This window comes from Triturus cristatus, chromosome 4_2 (assembly GCF_964204655.1).
Source record: "Triturus cristatus chromosome 4_2, aTriCri1.1, whole genome shotgun sequence".
Lineage (NCBI taxonomy): Eukaryota > Metazoa > Chordata > Amphibia > Caudata > Salamandridae > Triturus > Triturus cristatus.
The window spans coordinates 33,338,829-33,359,522 of NC_140586.1; the positions used below are offsets into that span (position 1 = coordinate 33,338,829).

The 20,694-nt window shown below is 44.8% G+C and overlaps 1 protein-coding gene across 1 annotated transcript in view; it reads left to right on the forward strand.

Annotated features, from left to right (window-relative positions):
• The window catches only part of ESYT1 (extended synaptotagmin 1), a 429,479-nt gene that overhangs the window by 312,186 nt on the left and 96,599 nt on the right, over positions 1-20,694 (forward strand). The window contains exons 23-24 of the mRNA XM_085600294.1: positions 17,368-17,439; positions 17,853-17,939. Of these exons, the coding sequence (XP_085456420.1) occupies positions 17,368-17,439; positions 17,853-17,939 (159 nt within the window). The remainder of the gene's footprint in view (positions 1-17,367; positions 17,440-17,852; positions 17,940-20,694) is intronic.

The following is a 20,694-nucleotide window of genomic DNA, read 5'->3' on the forward strand; positions in this document are numbered from 1 at the left end:
TCTATAACTTTCTTGAAGCCTATGTTTGAGTCACCTGCCCAGAGATCAAACCCCTCCCCCATATAGCAAAGCTACAGAACTTTGTTGCTATGTACAGATATGGTTTTGATAATGTAACTCCTCACACAGTTAAAGGGAGTGGTCTATGGGAGAAACTGTATTTGGTCACTTTCAATCTAACTTTAAATATCCGTAACAGATTGCATTATTATTGCATTAAATATTTACAGAAGGTCATGTCTGTTGTCCTTTAAAAAATTGGTTCAGGACAATAGCTCTGATGAAGTTCCAAGAAAGCTATTTTAGGAACGAAACACGTTGATAGCAAGGAATCTTATGTGTATGTTGCTTATAGAGATGGGGCAGAGGGGTGAAAGAGAAACGCAGCAAGGGAGAGGGTAAAACTGGCTTTAAAAGCTGGAACTGGCAAGAAAAGGAGGCACACAACTGAGAGAGCGTGCATTTACTGCCAGCTCTGGGTGCTTTTTTTTTCTTTAATACATAATAATAAGCGTGGGATAACTCTGAGAGCCTTTCACTTTTATTCATTGAGTTATATATAACAATGTGGAGGTCCGTCTACTCGTGTCAGCACAGTAATGAAAGGTAAACTGTGTGCGTGTAGCTGAAGCGCTAAGGGGCGCTCAAACGTTGGATTCAACAGGTCTCCGGGGGTTCCCGTGATAATGACTAGGTTTTATAGCGCACATTCCATCAGACTAGTGACTTCACAGCACTGTCTATCACATGGTACTGCCAATCCATTTTATTTGGCACTCGTGTCCACCTAGGAAGGGTGAAAGGCTGAGTGTACCCCACTTTACTGCGAAACCTTTAAAGTTTAACCATGCATATTACACAGAGGCGTCTGCGGATCTCATCCGTCTTGCAGAGCAGTTTTACGACCACAACTCTCAAGGCGCTATAGTACTGGCAGATAGCGGAAACAGCCCACCGCCTTCCCAGAAGAAAGCACATCTGTGGAACTTGCAGTGGTCTGACACTTGTGGGACGGGCGCCAGTCCTCAAACATACAGATGTTATTTTGTTTTAGACTATCGCATATGACTGTGAGCTGTATAGCTGCTGAGCACTGAGAGGTTCGCAGAGCATGTGAAAGCAAGGGGAACGATCTTTTGCTGCAAGAGTTTGGACTGTTCATTGCATTTCCCCGGAAATAATTATTTTCTGGTCCAAAGTTATTTCTGCACTGTCCGAAAAGACGTTCTAGCAAAGTTTGTAAGCTTAATGGGCGTTCCTCCAGTGTCCCTTTCAACCGAGCATCCACAGCGGTCACTGTCCATTGTAAGTTTTAATGTCAGTATTAAGCACTAACCTAGCCCAAATGCGGCTGAGCGCTGTACGCTCGACAAGACAGAAACGCAATATTTACAGAAATTTAACTTTTCATCATGACCCAGGTGGCGCTACGAGTGACTGATTGACAGGCACGGCCCTGCCAACGGCCTCACCCAGACCCCTGCTCCTGTTATCACCAGGGGTCTCATCTACACTGCTACGGGGTCTGCGCTTTCGACTTTGAAACCTGGGGAGTTGAACTCTAATCCCGGCTTCAGAACCGGGTTTAACTCCGTGTGGTTCTGGGCAAATCGCTACGCCGATAATTGCACATTTATAAAATGTAATTGTGTGACTCAAATGTTTGAATCCATACAGGATGTACGCAATCTTTACTCATCACCAACCGCGCATTACTGTAGGATACACTTTGCTGGACATTTTCAGTGATAAAGACTGTTTGTTCACTCCTGAGGCGGAAGCCGGGAGATTGCTTGTTTTAAATATTGGAGTCACTTGCTACTGTGTGTGTTTTTAACTCACTGCCTATCTCCCTGAGCACCCCCACGCAGCTGACCCTAGCGCTGACGTAGGGAAAATTGCCTAATTGACGACACCTGGTCGAGCACTCAGGCCACGCCCACCTCGCTGACCACGCCCCCCGCATTCAGTACATAAGGCGCGCTGATTACGAACGCGCCCAGAAGACTGTTTGTTCACTCCTGAGGCGGAAGCCGGGAGATTGCTTGTTTTAAATATTGGAGTCACTTGCTACTGTGTGTGTTTTTAACTCACTGCCTATCTCCCTGAGCACCCCCACGCAGCTGACCCTAGCGCTGACGTAGGGAAAATTGCCTAATTGACGACACCTGGTCGAGCACTCAGGCCACGCCCACCTCGCTGACCACGCCCCCCGCATTCAGTACATAAGGCGCGCTGATTACGAACGCGCCCAGAAGACTGTTTGTTCACTCCTGAGGCGGAAGCCGGGAGATTGCTTGTTTTAAATATTGGAGTCACTTGCTACTGTGTGTGTTTTTAACTCACTGCCTATCTCCCTGAGCAACCCCACGCAGCTGACCCTAGCGCTGACGTAGGGAAAATTGCCTAATTGACGACACCTGGTCGAGCACTCAGGCCACGCCCACCTCGCTGACCACGCCCCCCGCATTCAGTACATAAGGCGCGCTGATTACGAACGCGCCCAGAAGACTGTTTGTTCACTCCTGAGGCGGAAGCCGGGAGATTGCTTGTTTTAAATATTGGAGTCACTTGCTACTGTGTGTGTTTTTAACTCACTGCCTATCTCCCTGAGCACCCCCACGCAGCTGACCCTAGCGCTGACGTAGGGAAAATTGCCTAATTGACGACACCTGGTCGAGCACTCAGGCCACGCCCACCTCGCTGACCACGCCCCCCGCATTCAGTACATAAGGCGCGCTGATTACGAACGCGCCCAGAAGACTGTTTGTTCACTCCTGAGGCGGAAGCCGGGAGATTGCTTGTTTTAAATATTGGAGTCACTTGCTACTGTGTGTGTTTTTAACTCACTGCCTATCTCCCTGAGCACCCCCACGCAGCTGACCCTAGCGCTGACGTAGGGAAAATTGCCTAATTGACGACACCTGGTCGAGCACTCAGGCCACGCCCACCTCGCTGACCACGCCCCCCGCATTCAGTACATAAGGCGCGCTGATTACGAACGCGCCCAGAAGACTGTTTGTTCACTCCTGAGGCGGAAGCCGGGAGATTGCTTGTTTTAAATATTGGAGTCACTTGCTACTGTGTGTGTTTTTAACTCACTGCCTATCTCCCTGAGCAACCCCACGCAGCTGACCCTAGCGCTGACGTAGGGAAAATTGCCTAATTGACGACACCTGGTCGAGCACTCAGGCCACGCCCACCTCGCTGACCACGCCCCCCGCATTCAGTACATAAGGCGCGCTGATTACGAACGCGCCCAGAAGACTGTTTGTTCACTCCTGAGGCGGAAGCCGGGAGATTGCTTGTTTTAAATATTGGAGTCACTTGCTACTGTGTGTGTTTTTAACTCACTGCCTATCTCCCTGAGCACCCCCACGCAGCTGACCCTAGCGCTGACGTAGGGAAAATTGCCTAATTGACGACACCTGGTCGAGCACTCAGGCCACGCCCACCTCGCTGACCACGCCCCCCGCATTCAGTACATAAGGCGCGCTGATTACGAACGCGCCCAGAAGACTGTTTGTTCACTCCTGAGGCGGAAGCCGGGAGATTGCTTGTTATAAATATTGGAGTCACTTGCTACTGTGTGTGTTTTTAACTCACTGCCTATCTCCCTGAGCACCCCCACGCAGCTGACCCTAGCGCTGACGTAGGGAAAATTGCCTAATTGACGACACCTGGTCGAGCACTCAGGCCACGCCCACCTCGCTGACCACGCCCCCCCTCTCTACTAAAATGTGTCTATTCAGGAAGCGCAGCGGACGAGCGCAGCGGGAGCGCCGTCTGCGCGCCGAAGGCGTGCCTAAGGCAAGCCCGTCTGCGCCCGTCCGCGCCAGACCGCGCCCAGAGCCCGGACCCCTGGTTCGCCCTCCCCAGGCCACCACTTACTCCAGGGACACCTTGCTGGAACTCCGAACTCCCCTAACCCCTTCCTGCAGCAACTCGATCTCGCTCGCTGAAGGGAACTCTTGCTGTCGTTCATGCTCGTACAGTTTCCATCTAGAGCCAACGTTGAAACCCATCACCCTCAATATGGCCCTGCTTAACTGCAGATCCCTCCCAAAGCATCAAACGGAAATTAATCTGCTCCTGAAAGACTCCGACATCGAAATCCTATTCCTAACGGAAACATGGCTCGCAGCAGGATCAGAGCCAGATATCGTTCAGTCACTCCCACCGGATTACCTGATTAAATTCCACAACAGACCTGTAGGCATCGGCGGAGGTATCGCTGTCATTTACAGAGACTACTTCGCATGTCAATTCAGAGATAGTCCCATACTGGACTGCGAAAACATCCTCTTCTCAGTGAGTCGCCCACCATCGCTCACACTCTCGGGACTATTAGTTTATCGTCCCCCTGGACCAATCCGCCACTTTTGCGAGTCACTCATTGACTCTGTTTCCTCCCTGGCCTGTACTACGCCGAATTTTACGATACTGGGAGATTTAAATCTCCATCTTGACGACCCCTCCAACAAACCGGCGATGGACCTCAAAGCCGACCTAGGTTCACTCAGCCTCGAATTACTCAATAACCTCCCTACTCACATCAAAGGTCACCTGTTGGATCCCGTGTTCTCCAACCTCCCCCGTCTAACAGCTAGGCCCCCTATCCCCACTCCATGGTCAGGCCACTTCTTGGTCCCATTCGAGCTACTGCTATCCACCGAACCTCTGGGTAAACCCCCTCCCCAACCTCCGGATCGCCCGTGGAAAAAACTGGACAATAGCGCCTGGGCTCAGGCCCTATCCTCCACCTCCCCCCTCCTGGACGAAGACCCGTCCATAGCAGAAACTCAGCTACAGGATTGGATTCATCAATCCCTAGACACCATTCTGCCACCCAAACCAATGCCTAGCAGGAACAAATCGACCAACTCTCCCTGGTACACCCAGGAACTCTGTTCCCTAAAAAAGAGCTGCAAAAAATTAGAACGCGCCTGGAGGAAAAATTGGTCCACAGCCTCCAAAAACGAATACAGAAGCGCTATCAAGCTCTACAAAGCCGCAATTAAATCCACCCAGGCCACCTTCTTTGAAGGAAAGATTGCGGCAGCAGCTAACTCAGCGAAGGAAACATACCGCATAGTTCGGCTCCTCACCAAAATCCAGGACCCTCCCCCCCCTCCTGACCCTGAAGGTGTGCGATGCAATCAAATGGCCAACTTCTTCTCCGCAAAAATTGACAAAATACTCACCTCACTCCCCGCACCCTCTGCTTCTCTCCATCCTATTGTATCCCCCCTTCTGCCGGAGGCTCCCTGCCTGCGAGCCTTTGATCAGATCTCCACGGAAGCTTTTTTAGAAACCCTGAAAGCTGTAAAAAGTGGCTCACCAGCGGACCCTGCTCCCATCAGTAAGATGAAACTGGTCGCCCCCACCATTGCCCAACCCTTCACCTATCTAATAAACGCCTCCTTCAGGAGTGGCACCGTGCCAGCCAACTGGAAAAAGGCTACGGTCAAAGCCCTCCTAAAGAAACCCCACCTTGACCCTCTAGACCCCTCCAACTTCAGGCCGATTTCACTCCTCCCAGGGATTAGTAAAGTGGCTGAACGAATAGCTAACAAACAGCTATCCTCCTTTTTGGAGTCCAATCACTTACTACGCGACTCCCAGACCGGCTTTAGACCGGGCCAAGGCACCGACACCGCCTTGCTCGCAGTTGTCGAAGAGGCGAGAGCCATCATAGACGCAGGAGGATCAGTGGCAGTGATCCTCCTCGATCTAAGTGCCGCCTTCGACACGGTGGACCATTCCATCTTGGTCCACCGGCTGAGCCTACTGGGAATCACTGATTCGGCCCTCGCATGGATTAAATCCTTCCTCGAGGGAAGATCATTCCAGGTTTCAGATGGCTTCTCCACGTCCAAACCCCTGCCTATGCAGTGTGGGGTCCCTCAGGGCTCCTCCCTTAGCCCCACACTTTTTAATGTCTATATGGCCCCCCTAGAAGACATCATCACTCCCTTCGGTGTCAAGTCAGTGATGTACGCTGATGACACCCAGTTGGTTGTGTCCATTAACCACTCCGACTCTAGCTTAGGAAACCTGGCCAGTTGCCTAGAAGGGATCTCACAATGGATGTCGGACTCTAGACTCAAGCTCAACGGCGACAAATCCGAAATCCTCCTACTGGGCAATCAACACAAATTACCCGTAAACCTTTCCTGGCCAGCCTGCATGGGCACCTACCCTACTCCCAAAACAGAAGTCAAAAGTCTAGGCATCTGGCTTGACCAGGACCTTAACTTCAAAACCCAGGCTAGGAAAACATCAGGGACCTGCTTCGGCCTAATCCGTATGGCCCGTAAGATCCTCCACCTGATCCCTTTCCATTCCAGGAAACTACTGATGCAGGGACTGGTCAACTCAAGACTTGATTATGGTAACATCCTATACTTGGGAGCCCCTGCATCAGTCACTCAAAAACTCCAGGTGGCCCAAAACGCCGCAGCTAGAGTCCTCACGGGAACCAAAGCACGGAATTCGGCTAAACCTGCCCTCAAGAGCCTACATTGGCTCCCAGTAAAAGAGCGCATTACGTTCAAAACGCTCTGCATAGCGCACAAAATTCTGCAAGATAAAGGCCCCCCAATACTCAGATCCCTGATGAAACCTCACAAAGCTAGCCGTCATCTAAGATCTGATTCACTTGCTCTGGCATCCATCCCGAGAATAAAAAAGGCAAGATCGGGCGGCCGCAGGTTCGCCTATAACGCGCCTAAACTATGGAACTCCCTTCCATTACCCATGAGGAATGAGCAGAATTTACTAGCATTCCGAAAAAAATTAAAAACCTGGCTCTTCCCCTAAACATTTTCCTGCACCGACCCCACTGGGAATAAACTAAGTCCTCTTAGCGCTGGGATGCCCAAGGGTAGCTATGCGCTCTATAAATCCACATTCAAATTCAAAATTCAAATTCAAATGATTCTTCCAGCCACACCTGGCAGGAATGAGCCGCTACTAGAGGTTGTCTGCAGGGGCGAGGACGCCGCACGGTGGACACTCAGTGAAGTGAGCCAGCCTTGGCATGTAGTGCTGTCGCCACCCTTGGCATGAAGCGAGAAGCGAGATTGCTTTCTTCTTGGTGCAGTGAATAGAGCGCTCGCAGCCACTGTCTTTCAGCTTCGAAGCACTGAAGAGCACAGCTGTCCTATCGCTGGGCTCGGCAGTGAGGCGCCTTAAGAATCACAGGCAAGTCGAGGCGAGATATTAAAGCGGCAATGAGGGTGGGGTTGGGGACACAGGTAAAGCAGCAAAGCAGGAGTGGATTGGGGGACAGCAAGCAACACCGGGACATTAGGAATACAAGCATTGGCCGTAAAAGTAACGCCGCGTGGTTGTGAAAGCGAAAGTGATCGCGATCGCGAGAAACTGATCGCGATGACGTGCTCTGTGCTCAGCACGCGAGGGATGCGCGCGCAGCAACGTTTTTTGGAGAGGCTGAGCGAGGTGCGCGCGCTTGTGCGCGTAACCGAAAGCTGGTGGCTGGCAACAGCCTTTGGAAGCATTTCCAAAAGCCACTGACTAAATGTCTCGCAGAGCGGCGCATGCGCTGACTCAGCGAGACCTAAAAAGGAAGTGCGGTTTGCAAGTGTCTGAGTCTTGTCGTTGAAATGTGACTGTGAGCATTGCGATTCTAAGAAATAACAAGAAATTTACAGCATAAGTCAAATTCAAAAGAGATTTATTCTCTAACAGCACACACCACCTGGTTAAAAACAAAACAACATAAGGCCTTAATAACACCGTACAGTAATAATAGTAAGGACATCTACAACATTCTCATTCAACACTGTGGTGTTCTCAAAGCAGGCTTGACGTAAAGGAGAAATTAATGACAGGCCAAATATCATTTACAAAAACTGACCAATACTGAGAAAGATACTCTGCGCTAGTTTGGTAAACCATTTGACAAGGAAAGGATAGCTGTACTCAAAGCTTTTAGGCTTTCACAAATGTGACCATCGCAGAATATGTCAATACTCATGCAACCATTGCCAGGATTTCCAGTATAACATAGCCCACATTTACAATATTTTTAATTTCATCAATTGCATCACCTGATATTGTGTCTGCATTTTTATATGTGCACGCCTGCTCATACATGTGAGAAGCACGATCTGCCCATTGAGAGAAAAGATGCTGACAACACATAAGAGAGATCAGGATTGCTGATAAAAGATCTCCCTTAGCCAGACACTTAAGAGAGCAACACAAATTACACCAATTGTCTCAGCTATGATTCCATTGTTCTCAGATTGTCTGCCCTCATCCCAGAGGTGGTCATAGAGAGTTAAGACTTAGACGGCTGAAGGCTAAATTGATATCCAAATCACGTTGTGTGGACTATGGGCTCAAACAAGATAGAGAACTGTATTACTTCCTGTAAAGTAAAATTTCCAAGTGTTTTGGGAAATATGTCTCAAATCTGTCATTTCATGAATCAGTAATACATTCTAACACAATGTTACTTCCTTAGTACATGTTTATCTGTCACACACTGCTTACATTTCAATCAACCTTCCAACATATAATTTCATTTAATGTGGATCCTACTGTTTATTATACAGATATTTATTGCGAGTCTCCTCTGTGCGTTTGAATGATACTTCACCAACAAGCACATTTCATGCTGTGTTATTCTAAGACATGATGTGGCGTGTTGCTGTATGATTTACTTTATAACTCGTACAGTTTTCCTACTCCAGGTTGTATTCTTTCACATTTGAGTTTCCCATACCCTACTTCTGATTACTTTCTCTTCAGTCTCTCATATTATAAATAGAGAAGTCCTTAACATGACTTTCTTCCTTAGGTTGATCATTTTTTATACTTCATTATGTTACTAGTTTAATATGACACTTTTTCTTTAATTTATGGCACTTCCACACCATATTTGTTGTATTTCAGCTTCATAGCTCTTTCTCATACCACACATTTATAAGTTAACATGCAGTTCACCTGAGACAAGTAATCTATCGGCTTTTGTTTTTTACTTCCTCATTACTGTTTGCGCCTTCGTAACTGTAATGTATCAAAAGGGGGGAGGGAAAAAGAAGCAGAGGTCCATTCAGCTTCCAGAGGTTAGTACAAAAATATCAAGGTGGGGGAATGGACCACTTGTCCTGTGTACCAGGGTCTTTCAGTTTACGCGGTTGGGCATCCTTAAAAAACCCTCATATACGTACACTGGCGTAAGGCGGTATATCTTGATTCTCCGCCGTAGTGTATCGTGATAGCATGATCATTGGGCTTTTTATTGTCCAAATGCTAACCTCCCCATGGAGGAAGACCAACTGGTTGTGCAGTAGTGGTCAGAAATAACGGAACGAGGGCGTGCTCGTGCTCTGTGAACTGTGGTGTTTAAAATTCCTAATATCAAATCCCGTGTCCTTTATTCTTGGGGTACTTGACAAAGGGAAATTAAAAAATGGTGGTCGTGCATGTGAATAAACTTAATTATTAGTTTAATGCACTGGTATGAACACTAGTGGAGAGCCTACTTGAGCTCCCCATTTCCTCCTTTGGTCCTGACGAAAGCCTCTAGACCCTGCATGGGGCTGAAACATGTTGACCAGATAACACTAGATTCATACCAGTGCATTAAACTAATAATGAAGTTTATTCACATGCACGACCACCATTTTTTAATTTCCCTTTGTCAAGTACCCCAAGAATAAAGGACACGGGATTTGATATTAGGAATTTTAAACACCACAGTTCACAGAGCACGAGCACGCCCTCGTTCCGTTATTTCTGACCACTACTGCACAACCAGTTGGTCTTCCTCCATGGGGAGGTTAGCATTTGGACAATAAAAAGCCCAATGATCATGCTATCACGATACACTACGGCGGAGAATCAAGATATACCGCCTTACGCCAGTGTACGTATATGAGGGTTTTTTAAGGATGCCCAACCGCGTAAACTGAAAGACCCTGGTACACAGGACAAGTGGTCCATTCCCCCACCTTGATATTTTTGTACTAACCTCTGGAAGCTGAATGGACCTCCGCTTCTTTTTCCCTCCCCCCTTTTGATACATTACAGTTATCAGCAGCGCACAGCTGTGGGAATTTTCGCAAGCCCTGATTTACCCCATAACTGGGATAAACGGGCAGAGATAAAACAGCTTGAGATCAGAACACAAAGGTGATCATGGCTGAAATGCAAGGACTGAGCTATACGGAGGAAGAGGTGAACGCTATCCTTTCGGAATCTTCTCTGTTACAAGACAGAGACCTGGCACAGACACTAACTCAAACAAATGAGTGGGACGAACTTACAGAAACCAAGAAAGAACTAGTGAGAACAGCCATTCACGGTATCATTATGAAGGAATATTTACGCGCGAACTCGGCACCCAAAGGCCTTTGGGTACAGAATGCTCCACGCATTTTTTTGAAAGATATACTCTTCCGTAAAGACTGGTCATCCATTTCATGGAAGTGTACCAGAGACTATTTGGTCTTAATCATCAAAACAGCAACACGATTAGTTGAAGCTTTAACGATCAACATACAAACCAGTGAAGCCAAACTCAAGACAACAGTGCACATCTCAGTCTTCAAGAAAAAACTTGAGGAAATAAATAAAGAAATGAATGAAACAAAGGAGTACATCACTCAAAACAAAATTCAAAAATTGAATAAAGATTAAAAAAAATTCTCAACAGAAAAGATGCACCCCTACTCAAGAGAAGACTACATTACCCCTGAAGACAGGGAAGACGAAGATTCTTCAGTAGAGAGTTCCAACAACAACTCTGACTGGAGCAGCGACGAAGGAACAACCTCAAGGAGAGGAAGAGGCCAAAATAGGAGGAACCGACGCCAGAGAGGAAACAATTGGCAAATGCTGAGGTACTATGAACATCCACCACCACTCTACCAACCCTACGTACCTAATTATCAAGGATGGATGAACCCCTATTTTCAAGGCCCACCACATATGGGCCCAATGATGAATATGCAACCACAATCCTCCCCTTTTTTAGGGAGAGGCCCTGGACGCCAGAGGGGAAGAAGAAAAACAGTCACCTGGAACGAACCAGAAAGACAAATGCATACCCGGAGCATGACCAAGGATCAACCAGGAACCAGCACGACCAATCACTGGTAGTCAATCTGACTGAAGTTACACTGACACAAGATCAAGAAAATGTTCTTAATAAAGGCCTGGGCTTTGTTCCAACTCCGTCACTCGACATCTTCAAATTGAAATGTGAACTAGCAGAATTCTGCAGAAAAATAAAACTCAAGGCTTTTTTCAAGGAGAAGGAAACACAACCTAATGAAGGAGATACACACTTGAGACCTAAGTCTACTTTCAACCCTCCTATGCACCTGATTCCGGTTAAGATACAAGCTTTTGAACAAGCCATCATGCAGCAAGCAGACAATCTAGGTTCCACAAACAAGAGACCCTTTATTAATCTTCCCAAGAAGGAACAAAGAGCGATGGACGATCTACGCAAAAATGACAACCTAATAATAAAACCAGCGGACAAAGGAGGAGCCATTGTTCTACTAACCAGACAAGGTTACCAACAACAATGTACAGATCTTCTCTCAAATGAAAGATTTTATGTCAAACTACCTGATGATCCCACAAAGAGACTGCAAAGAACGATTGAATTAATGGTAGATGAAGCGGAGATTAATCAATGGATTTCGAGCCATGAAGCGGCTTTCTTAAAAACCAAATCACCAAGAATCCCGTATTTTTATTCCCTACCTAAGATTCACAAGAACAAGACTCCACCACCAGGACGCCCAATAGTGTCCGGCATTGGTTCTGTGTTAGAACCACTCTCTCAATTTGCGGATCAATTCCTGAAACCCCTAGTACAAAGGACACCCACTTATCTAAAGGATACCCGTGATCTCCTTAATCTACTTGAGGGACAGGTCTATAATGAGCACACTATGCTCCTGGTAGGTCTAGATGTAGAAAGTCTCTACACTAGCCTACCCCAACAGAAAACTCTGGACACTCTTGAGGATATCCTTTTCACAGATAACTGGACCTACAAAACACCAAGGCATTTCGTTTTGGAATGCTGCAGACTAGCCCTTACAGAAAATTATTTTGAATTCGAAGGAACCCTTTTTGGACAATGCCATGGAACTTCGATGGGAAGCACATTTGCTCCAAGTGTAGCAGGGTTGTATGTGAGCAATTTTGAACAAGAGCACATACTAACCGCCATTAATCCATTCCACCAGGGCATCAAGTTTTGGCGCCGCTACATAGACGATGTATTCATGATATGGGAAGACAGCCAATCAGCTCTAAATAATTTCCTAACCTGGATAAACACCAGAGACGAATGTCTCAAATTTACATCTACAGCAGACAAAAAACAACTGGATTTTCTGGATGTAACCATCTTCTCCAAAAAGGGCACACTGCACACCAAAACCTACTATAAACCGACGGCAAGGAACAGCTTTCTTTCCTATAATAGTTTTCACCCTCGACCCCTCAGAGACAATCTTCCTTACAGTCAATTTTTACGTTTAAAACGCAATTGCAGTAACCTAGATGACTATAAACAACAAGCAAGAGGTCTAGAGGATCAACTCAGGAAGAGGGACTATCCAACCAAGACTATAAAAAGATGCCAGAAAAGAGCCCGTAATCAGCCCAGAGAGAACCTACTTTCCACTGTGCAGAGAGAAGAACCAAAAGATCTCCTCACATGCGTCACAACCTACAACACCGAATCAAACGCAGTGAAGAAAATCATTAACAAAAACTGGGGAATCTTGACTTCAAACACATTGAAATGGCCTAAACCGAGATTTGCCCACAGGAGAACCAAAAATATCAAAGACATTTTGGTCCACACCAGACCTAGAGACATCAGTCCAAGAGAAACCTTAACAACAGTATGGAATCTGAATCCAATAGTGGGACACTACCCATGCGGAACATGTTCAGTTTGTAAACTTACAAAAGTGACCAAGACCTTACAACTACTCCCTAACCTAAAATGGGAACTACGTCACCATACAAACTGTAACACCACCCATGTGGTGTACATAATTGTCTGCCCGTGCGGATTGAGATACATAGGAATGACATGCAGGAAAATCAAACAACGGATCATTGAGCATCGAAGTAACATCACATGCAAAAGAGCAACAACACAAATGAGTAAACACTATATTGAAGCCAAACACACCGCAGAAGACCTACACTGGGCTATCCTCGAGACCCAACTGTTTCAAGGCCACAATGTTGAGCGCGTACTCTTTGAAAAAGAACAACGCTGGGTCCATCGCCTTAAGACAGACAAAGAAGGTCTGAACGATACCATACCTTGGCACGCCCTTAATAAGTGACCTTTCCATCAAGAATACTCTAATGTGATCAGAATCTTCGTATACAGAAGACCCAACGAAAAGACCCTTGACAACCCCGAGGCTCCGAATACAACAAAACACAAGATACCATCATCACCCTCACTAATAATGGTAATCAAGATGTAAAAATGCCTGTTTCGTCAGTTACACATACTGTTCGATGTATACCAGAAATACTATCAAACGAAATTGCCAAAAATACTTTACCATCATCACCACTAAACATGAGTGAGAAAAATCTATTCAGTTGGCGCCATTAAAGATGACAATAAGATAAAGTAAATTTAATTTTTCAAATCTTCACATGCGCATATCGCCCATATATTTAACCCCAACACACAACCATGCCAACCATGAGTGCCATCACGAAGGCCAACCAAGACGGACTAGTCCTACTTTGATCTCAATAGAACCGGTCTATGAAACGTGAGCCCAACCGGGAGCACGTCAATCCAGGGAAAGCGTCAGAGTCAGAACAAGCGATTCTGCCTGAGTAGCCGGTAAGCGACGCCGAGGCGAGTCTCCACGTCGCGGTAACCTGTGAGTAAAGTAACCTAATATTTTCCCCTTTCGTGCAACAAATGGCTCTCACCTAACTGACAGACACCCTGAAGGAAGATGTCCAACTTGCGAAACAAGGTAAATGACAACCGCACTTTGTTTCTAAGTTCTGGTTTTTAAACGCTGAATTAGCAAACGGCGACGCCGTAAGTCCACATAGTGTTACGCAACCACCTTTTCATTTCACTGAATCTTTAGTTGGTCATTATCACCCGACGAGCTTTTATTGAAAGACAACACGCTAGATCAATCAGGTAACAACCACGGCTCGCTTCATCATAGGACAATGAGCTTTTATGAGAACAATAGCGATAGACTAACCGCACCATTTTAGCGGCCTTTTTCAACACAACTAAGAACCACACCATTAAGAGACCCGAGATAGCGTTCACAAAACCCTTCCGTATTTAGCCTTTTTTAATTAAGCGTGCACCCTGTATTGAGTGAATAAAGGCGCGACAGGAGCGCAGACCATCGATTAATGATTTTGGTGTCAACAGGGTAAAGAGCACTTTAATATCGTTTTAGCATTGTACAGTATTACGTTAGGCTGTCATATAATTCATGATTGTCTTTACAGGAACAGATACAATCGGTCTGACCTCCTTAAATCGAAGGTGGTGAGTACTAATCTCCACCTCAAGAACACTAGTGGAGAGCCTACTTGAGCTCCCCATTTCCTCCTTTGGTCCTGACGAAAGCCTCTAGACCCTGCATGGGGCTGAAACATGTTGACCAGATAACACTAGATTCATACCAGTGCATTAAACTAATAATGAAGTTTATTCACATGCACGACCACCATTTTTTAATTTCCCTTTGTCAAGTACCCCAAGAATAAAGGACACGGGATTTGATATTAGGAATTTTAAACACCACAGTTCACAGAGCACGAGCACGCCCTCGTTCCGTTATTTCTGACCACTACTGCACAACCAGTTGGTCTTCCTCCATGGGGAGGTTAGCATTTGGACAATAAAAAGCCCAATGATCATGCTATCACGATACACTACGGTGGAGAATCAAGATATACCGCCTTACGCCAGTGTACGTATATGAGGGTTTTTTAAGGATGCCCAACCGCGTAAACTGAAAGACCCTGGTACACAGGACAAGTGGTCCATTCCCCCACCTTGATATTTTTGCGCCTTCGTAACACCATTGTCTATCCCGCTGCATTCATACCTCATACTTCCATGTCATTATTTCCATATTTACATTTGACGTTTGCCTACCATTCACTATTTCTCTTTCACGTAGCTACCCAATATGGCACCCACTGTGCATCTTTCATAATTAATTTTCAGTTTTTTTATGCATATATAGTTTTTTAATCTATTACTATTATTCGTTTTTGTAAATAGTTTGGGACTGCCTGAGTAGGTGTTGCAGATTCCCAATGGTCCACAGAACACAGGACAAGAACCACTGAAATATACCATACCCTATGGTTTAATCAGCGTCTCTCTCTAACTTAGAACAGTTACCTCTTAGAAACATTGTTGCAATGCATACTAAAAGGCAGGTTGTTTCAAGGTTGTGTGTTTTGTCTGACTTCCTTGAGCGTCAAATCAGACTAATGATAACTATTAGCTGGATTTATTAATGTATTAGCTTTTCTTCTCCTGTATACAAGAGGCCAACACGTGCTTCGCAACTCCTATATGGATGAATGTTGCTTCATCAGTGCCAAATTTAATTGCTTTTACGTGAGCTTGTCTGCAAAAAATTCTATTCACTTATTAGACAAGGTATTCTTCTTAGTTCTGTATACAGCAAATATCTGTTAGTCATAAGTCATAAGAGATCAAATAGAAAACCATATGTTGTCAACATTCGTCGACAACTGTCATGAAAACCATATAGCTCTGTTAGAATTCTACATCAAAGTGACGTTATATGTTATATACCGTTGCAATACATATTGCCATGCCCTTGTTTTTCAGGGCGCTCCTGTTGCCTCTACACAGTTCCTACAAAATCAGACAATGCCTAACGTAAAGCATTCTGGCATCATCCTGGCGTGATATGTGCTGCGTAACACTACACATAAAAGCATAAACAGATCTCATGTTTTTTCAGTAGTTAAAGTTTATAAGTGATAACTTCTTTCTCATGAGAGCATAGTCAGTCTGACATTTATGTTTTGCTGTTCCATAGTTTCTTAGAGTTGTGCTGCTGATATTGCTTCATTTTTGAAGCATAATAAAATCTTGCTAAATTAGGTCTCAAATATCTACTGTGAATTTATTTGATGGCTTTGTCTAATTTTGTGTAGAAAATAAATGATTGTCCTAAGAATAAATCTCTTTGGTTTCCAAGTATTTGAAGTGTCTCATGGCTACATAACCACCAGTTGCTTGAGTTCTGTTTTCACTGTTTCCACTGTCTTTAAAGATTCTACACAAGATGTTACACACAGGGGTTTCTCAAAATATTGTTTACTACTATTTGGAATCCTTAAATTAGTTGCAGAAGCTTGTACCCATGTATGCTCTATCCCTGCTACCTCACTGTTGTTACAGATTAATATATTCTCTTGATCGTAGGTTTCTATGCATCTTATTTGTGTGTGGTTGTCGGTATGCGATCAAATCAGTGCATACATACTGTCTGACGTGATTTTGTTTTCGGTCCTTCAAGTCAAAGGAAAGTGAAGAAAGTGCAAAGAAGAATGTGAGATCATGGATTCTGACAGAGTCTCTATGAGCTAGAAAGAGTAACCAGATTTGGGGCCTGCTAACAGAGGAGAGTGGGTGGTCAGGGTAGAGACCTAAGGGGATTATGTTGGAGACGGAGGGTAGTAGAAACTGACATGAGTGTGTGGAGTGCTGAAAGAGTCACAGGGTAGGGAGCTTGGCTATTGAGAACTGCATAGAGATAAGTAGAAAGATTCACACATAGAATTAGAATACCAAATAGAGGGGCTTAAAGAGTCACAGGAAATGTGGAGAATGGCACGAGGAAGGGTATTGATAGTGTGAAAGGCAAGGTTCAGAGCAGTAGAGTGAGTTTCGGGGATATTAAGTGGGGAATTGCAGGAAGCAACCGGAAAAATAAAAAGGTCTTTAATAGGAGCATCCCATGTGCCTTGCTCTCTGCAGGCGTATGTGCACACCTTGTTATACTGCATCAAATTGAATACTTGGAAATCAGCATTGAGTACATTGTCAGGTTGGAGCTTTTCCTTTCCTGTCTGCACCTCTAAGTTCCACTGTATCTGCGTGCTTGATTATCTGTCTATATCCTTAAGCCTTAGAGTTTCTCTTTTCCCCCTCAATTCACACCATTTTAGACTGTCCTTCCACCTTCTTCTTTCCCTCTTATCCTCACTGTCCTACTTTTGTCACAAATTCCTCACATGGTTTTGTACAAGATTCAGTGTTTTATTCATTCAGTTTTTTATTTCATTTGATTACAGATGCGCAAGGAGAAGAAACCCCCAAGTCCATTTGCAGAGTTGTCTCTGATGAAGCAAAAATTCAAGACCAAGGTTTGCTAATGACTTCTAATCCACGTCAGAGTTCAGGCATGTCATCTTATGACATCTACCTGATGATGTTTTAGTGTACAGCGTGTCATCTGCACAAACAGTCTGGCCTGTAGAAAATTACCTGGGTTCCCTACTAGCTGTTGCCTGTAAACCGTTGTTGCCTCTAAACGGCTGGCGTATTTGGGAGTGGCTTGGCCCGAAATATACTTGTCTCTGGCCCTGCTCTGCTGAAGTGTTGGGTGTGAAAGGAGATAGATAATTTCCAAGTCTGCTTCTATTAAACCCAAGATCAATTTTTTTCAGCTGTTGCTTGGGAGTGGGAGGGGGGGTGCAGCAGGGATTAAATCAAATGATGTTGTGAATGCTGGTCAGACTACTCCCCATCCTGTAGGATAATGCTGCCTTTTTTTCAGGTTTGCCCTCAGACCATCACTCCTGTTTGGGATGAAGTAATCGCCTTCCTTAGCAAGAACCCTCACAGTGAAACTCTTGAGTTACAGGTAAGCTACCAGAACTAGATACACTGCACAGTTTATATAATTTTCTTACTGTAGGAAAACATAGATCACCACAAAGAGGCAAAATAATTGTGGATGTGGGCTGTCAAGCACGGGATTATGTTTACATCACATCACTTGCCAGAATGAAGATGAAAAAAACAGATAAGCTGAGTACATAAAAATAACAACCCTTGGAATTAAAATGAAGTTGAGAAATGTGAGATCATGTTTGCTGGTTCTCCATAAATCCACCTATCTATCTATAAATCTGAGGTATTTAAAAAGTGCAAAGCATCAACCATTCGAAATTCTGAGAGAGAATGCGTAACAGATGATCACTTGGGAGATACGGCAAAAGGTCTTTCCAGTCTTTCTCAAATAGAAAGGTTTACAGTTTTTTCCTAACGTGCAGAAGATTGGTTTTCACTCTAAGCAACAATGACAGGGAATTCCAAAGTTTTGAAAACAAGGATCAAAAGCCTCATCTCCATTTCCAAACCATTAGAAATGTAAGTAACTGGAAAACCAGAGGATCTGCAGTAGAACATAGTTGGTAAATCTCTTTGCCAAGGAAAATGCAGAGGCCTGATGCATCTTACCATTAGCGATGTTTGAGAGATATTAAGATGCCTTGTTCGTCCTCATATTTTACCTCAATCACATTTCAGACGTATGTTTAAAAAAGTATGTCTTTTCTTAAACAGTCATTGAGTGTAGCTGATTGATCACTGCATATGTTGTTAAAAGAGCCATTAGCTGCTTCACTGAATAAACACAAACATTTTAATTTCCTACCCGGTTGTTAATGGCCTACTGGTCATCAAAACAAGACCAAGTAGTAGATAAGTCTGCCACAACTGGATGGTCAGTAGAAAATTACCTGAGCTAGACATGGTGCTTTCAACGAGAGGCAAGACAGCAAGATCTGAATTCACGGTGGACATGACAGACATATGAATAACCGTGAGACTCTTCTGCAGTATGATTGTTTAAATGTAGATGCACATGGAAATACCTAAGTGATAAAGGGGTCCATGAAAATGCATTTAATTATTAGTTCACTTTTTTACCAGTTCACACAACATAAAAGATTTCAACTATTCAATAGTATGCAAATTTACATAAGATCCAGTAGTTGTGAAACATAATTTTACCCATATAGAAAAAAAAAGATGATGCCCGCCCCCCCAACTCCCGGAGAGAAACCTCAGGGTATGGTAGAGGGGGTCATTAGTTTTTTGGGGTTTTTTTTAGAAACAACCTCCCGTTTTGGGAGTTTATGAATGAAAACCAAAAACTTTAGAAAAGATTGGTGAACGGCTGACAAAACCCGTGGCAGCCCTTTACTAAACGTTTTGTAACTTGGTAGGGCTGCGACAGATGGGCCAGCCATCACCTCTAAATTTGGCAGACAGTAGTCTGTCGTGGTGGCGGAGGTAATGTTGTCCACCACCCTGAAAGACCGTTTGCCAAAATTTAAATCAGTTCCTTAGTCTTCGAAGAGATCCTCAAATGACAGGAGTCCATGGACGGGAAAGATTTGAACATCAGCCTGGCACAAACCAGGCTCAGATCCCAGAAGATTGGGGCACGACTGCATCAGGCCCATCCATTGTCTATTGTTGGTCTCATGGGTCTAGGAGGATTCTGCAGGTCTGTTCCTTTAGGATCAAAGAAAGCAACATAGGTTTTGTACTTGTCCTTCTGTATAACTAATTCTGACAAGTAAATGACCTTTGGATTATGCCAAATAAGCTAGGATATCCATACCTTTTTGTTTAGACTACCTTCTCAAATATTTCTAACTCTTTTTTTGGGCCCCTATGTTTGTATTGTTCACTAATACACAATACTGTGAATGCCTTCCTTCTCTTTCTTCCTTTATCTGTTCCGCAACAGTCTTAGCAGCAATCACCCATGTTAACTGAGGGGATTATTCCAGAACCTGTAGACCCTGGAACAAATATAGCAAAATAAATAACAGATGCAGCCTCAAATTCATATTGAAAATGATTAGAATCATTACTGTAGCACAATAAGGCTAAAAATATCAAAACCTAGCGTTGTACAGCCTCAGACCACTCTGTTCTACGGCAGACTCTGCCTAACAAGACTGCAGTGGATACAGACACTGACACTAGATCTGTAGATAAAGTTCTGATAGATACATCTAACCGCAGATGCCACATCTTTATAGAATTCCCCAGAGTGGATCTGGAAGATTTTATAGCAGTGGTCCCGCGCACCACTAGGTGGTGCCATGGGGCTCTAGTTTGGCTTCATTCCATCCCAGAAGTGACAGAGCAGACCTGCATATAAGCGCCACCCCTGCAAACCTCAGTCAGTTACCTTCTTTCTATGCCTGTGAACTCTGATCCGGAACTCCACTCCATTTCTCCAAAAACTGAATTTCAGTGTGAAACAACCTAAAACTACAGGGTTCAAACTATGTGTGACTACCTTAAATAGATGTTGGTGACGTACCCGCACAAGGCTTGCTTTTCATGTTTGGGCTTGATAATTGTGTGCGGAGTGTGCCCTCATGCACCCAAAGGCGATGCAGGTACATGATGTCACAGAACATCGACAGAAGCCACACAAGTACCACTCCTGCTTGAAGACAAGGGCTCCAACCCATTCCTGCTCTTGAGGCCGATCCCGCAAGAGGTCCTCTTAGTGATCAACATCATCCAGTAAGTCGAAGTCCAAATCAAACCGGAAACACAAGGAGGCAAAGCAGGACTCAACCCCCCCC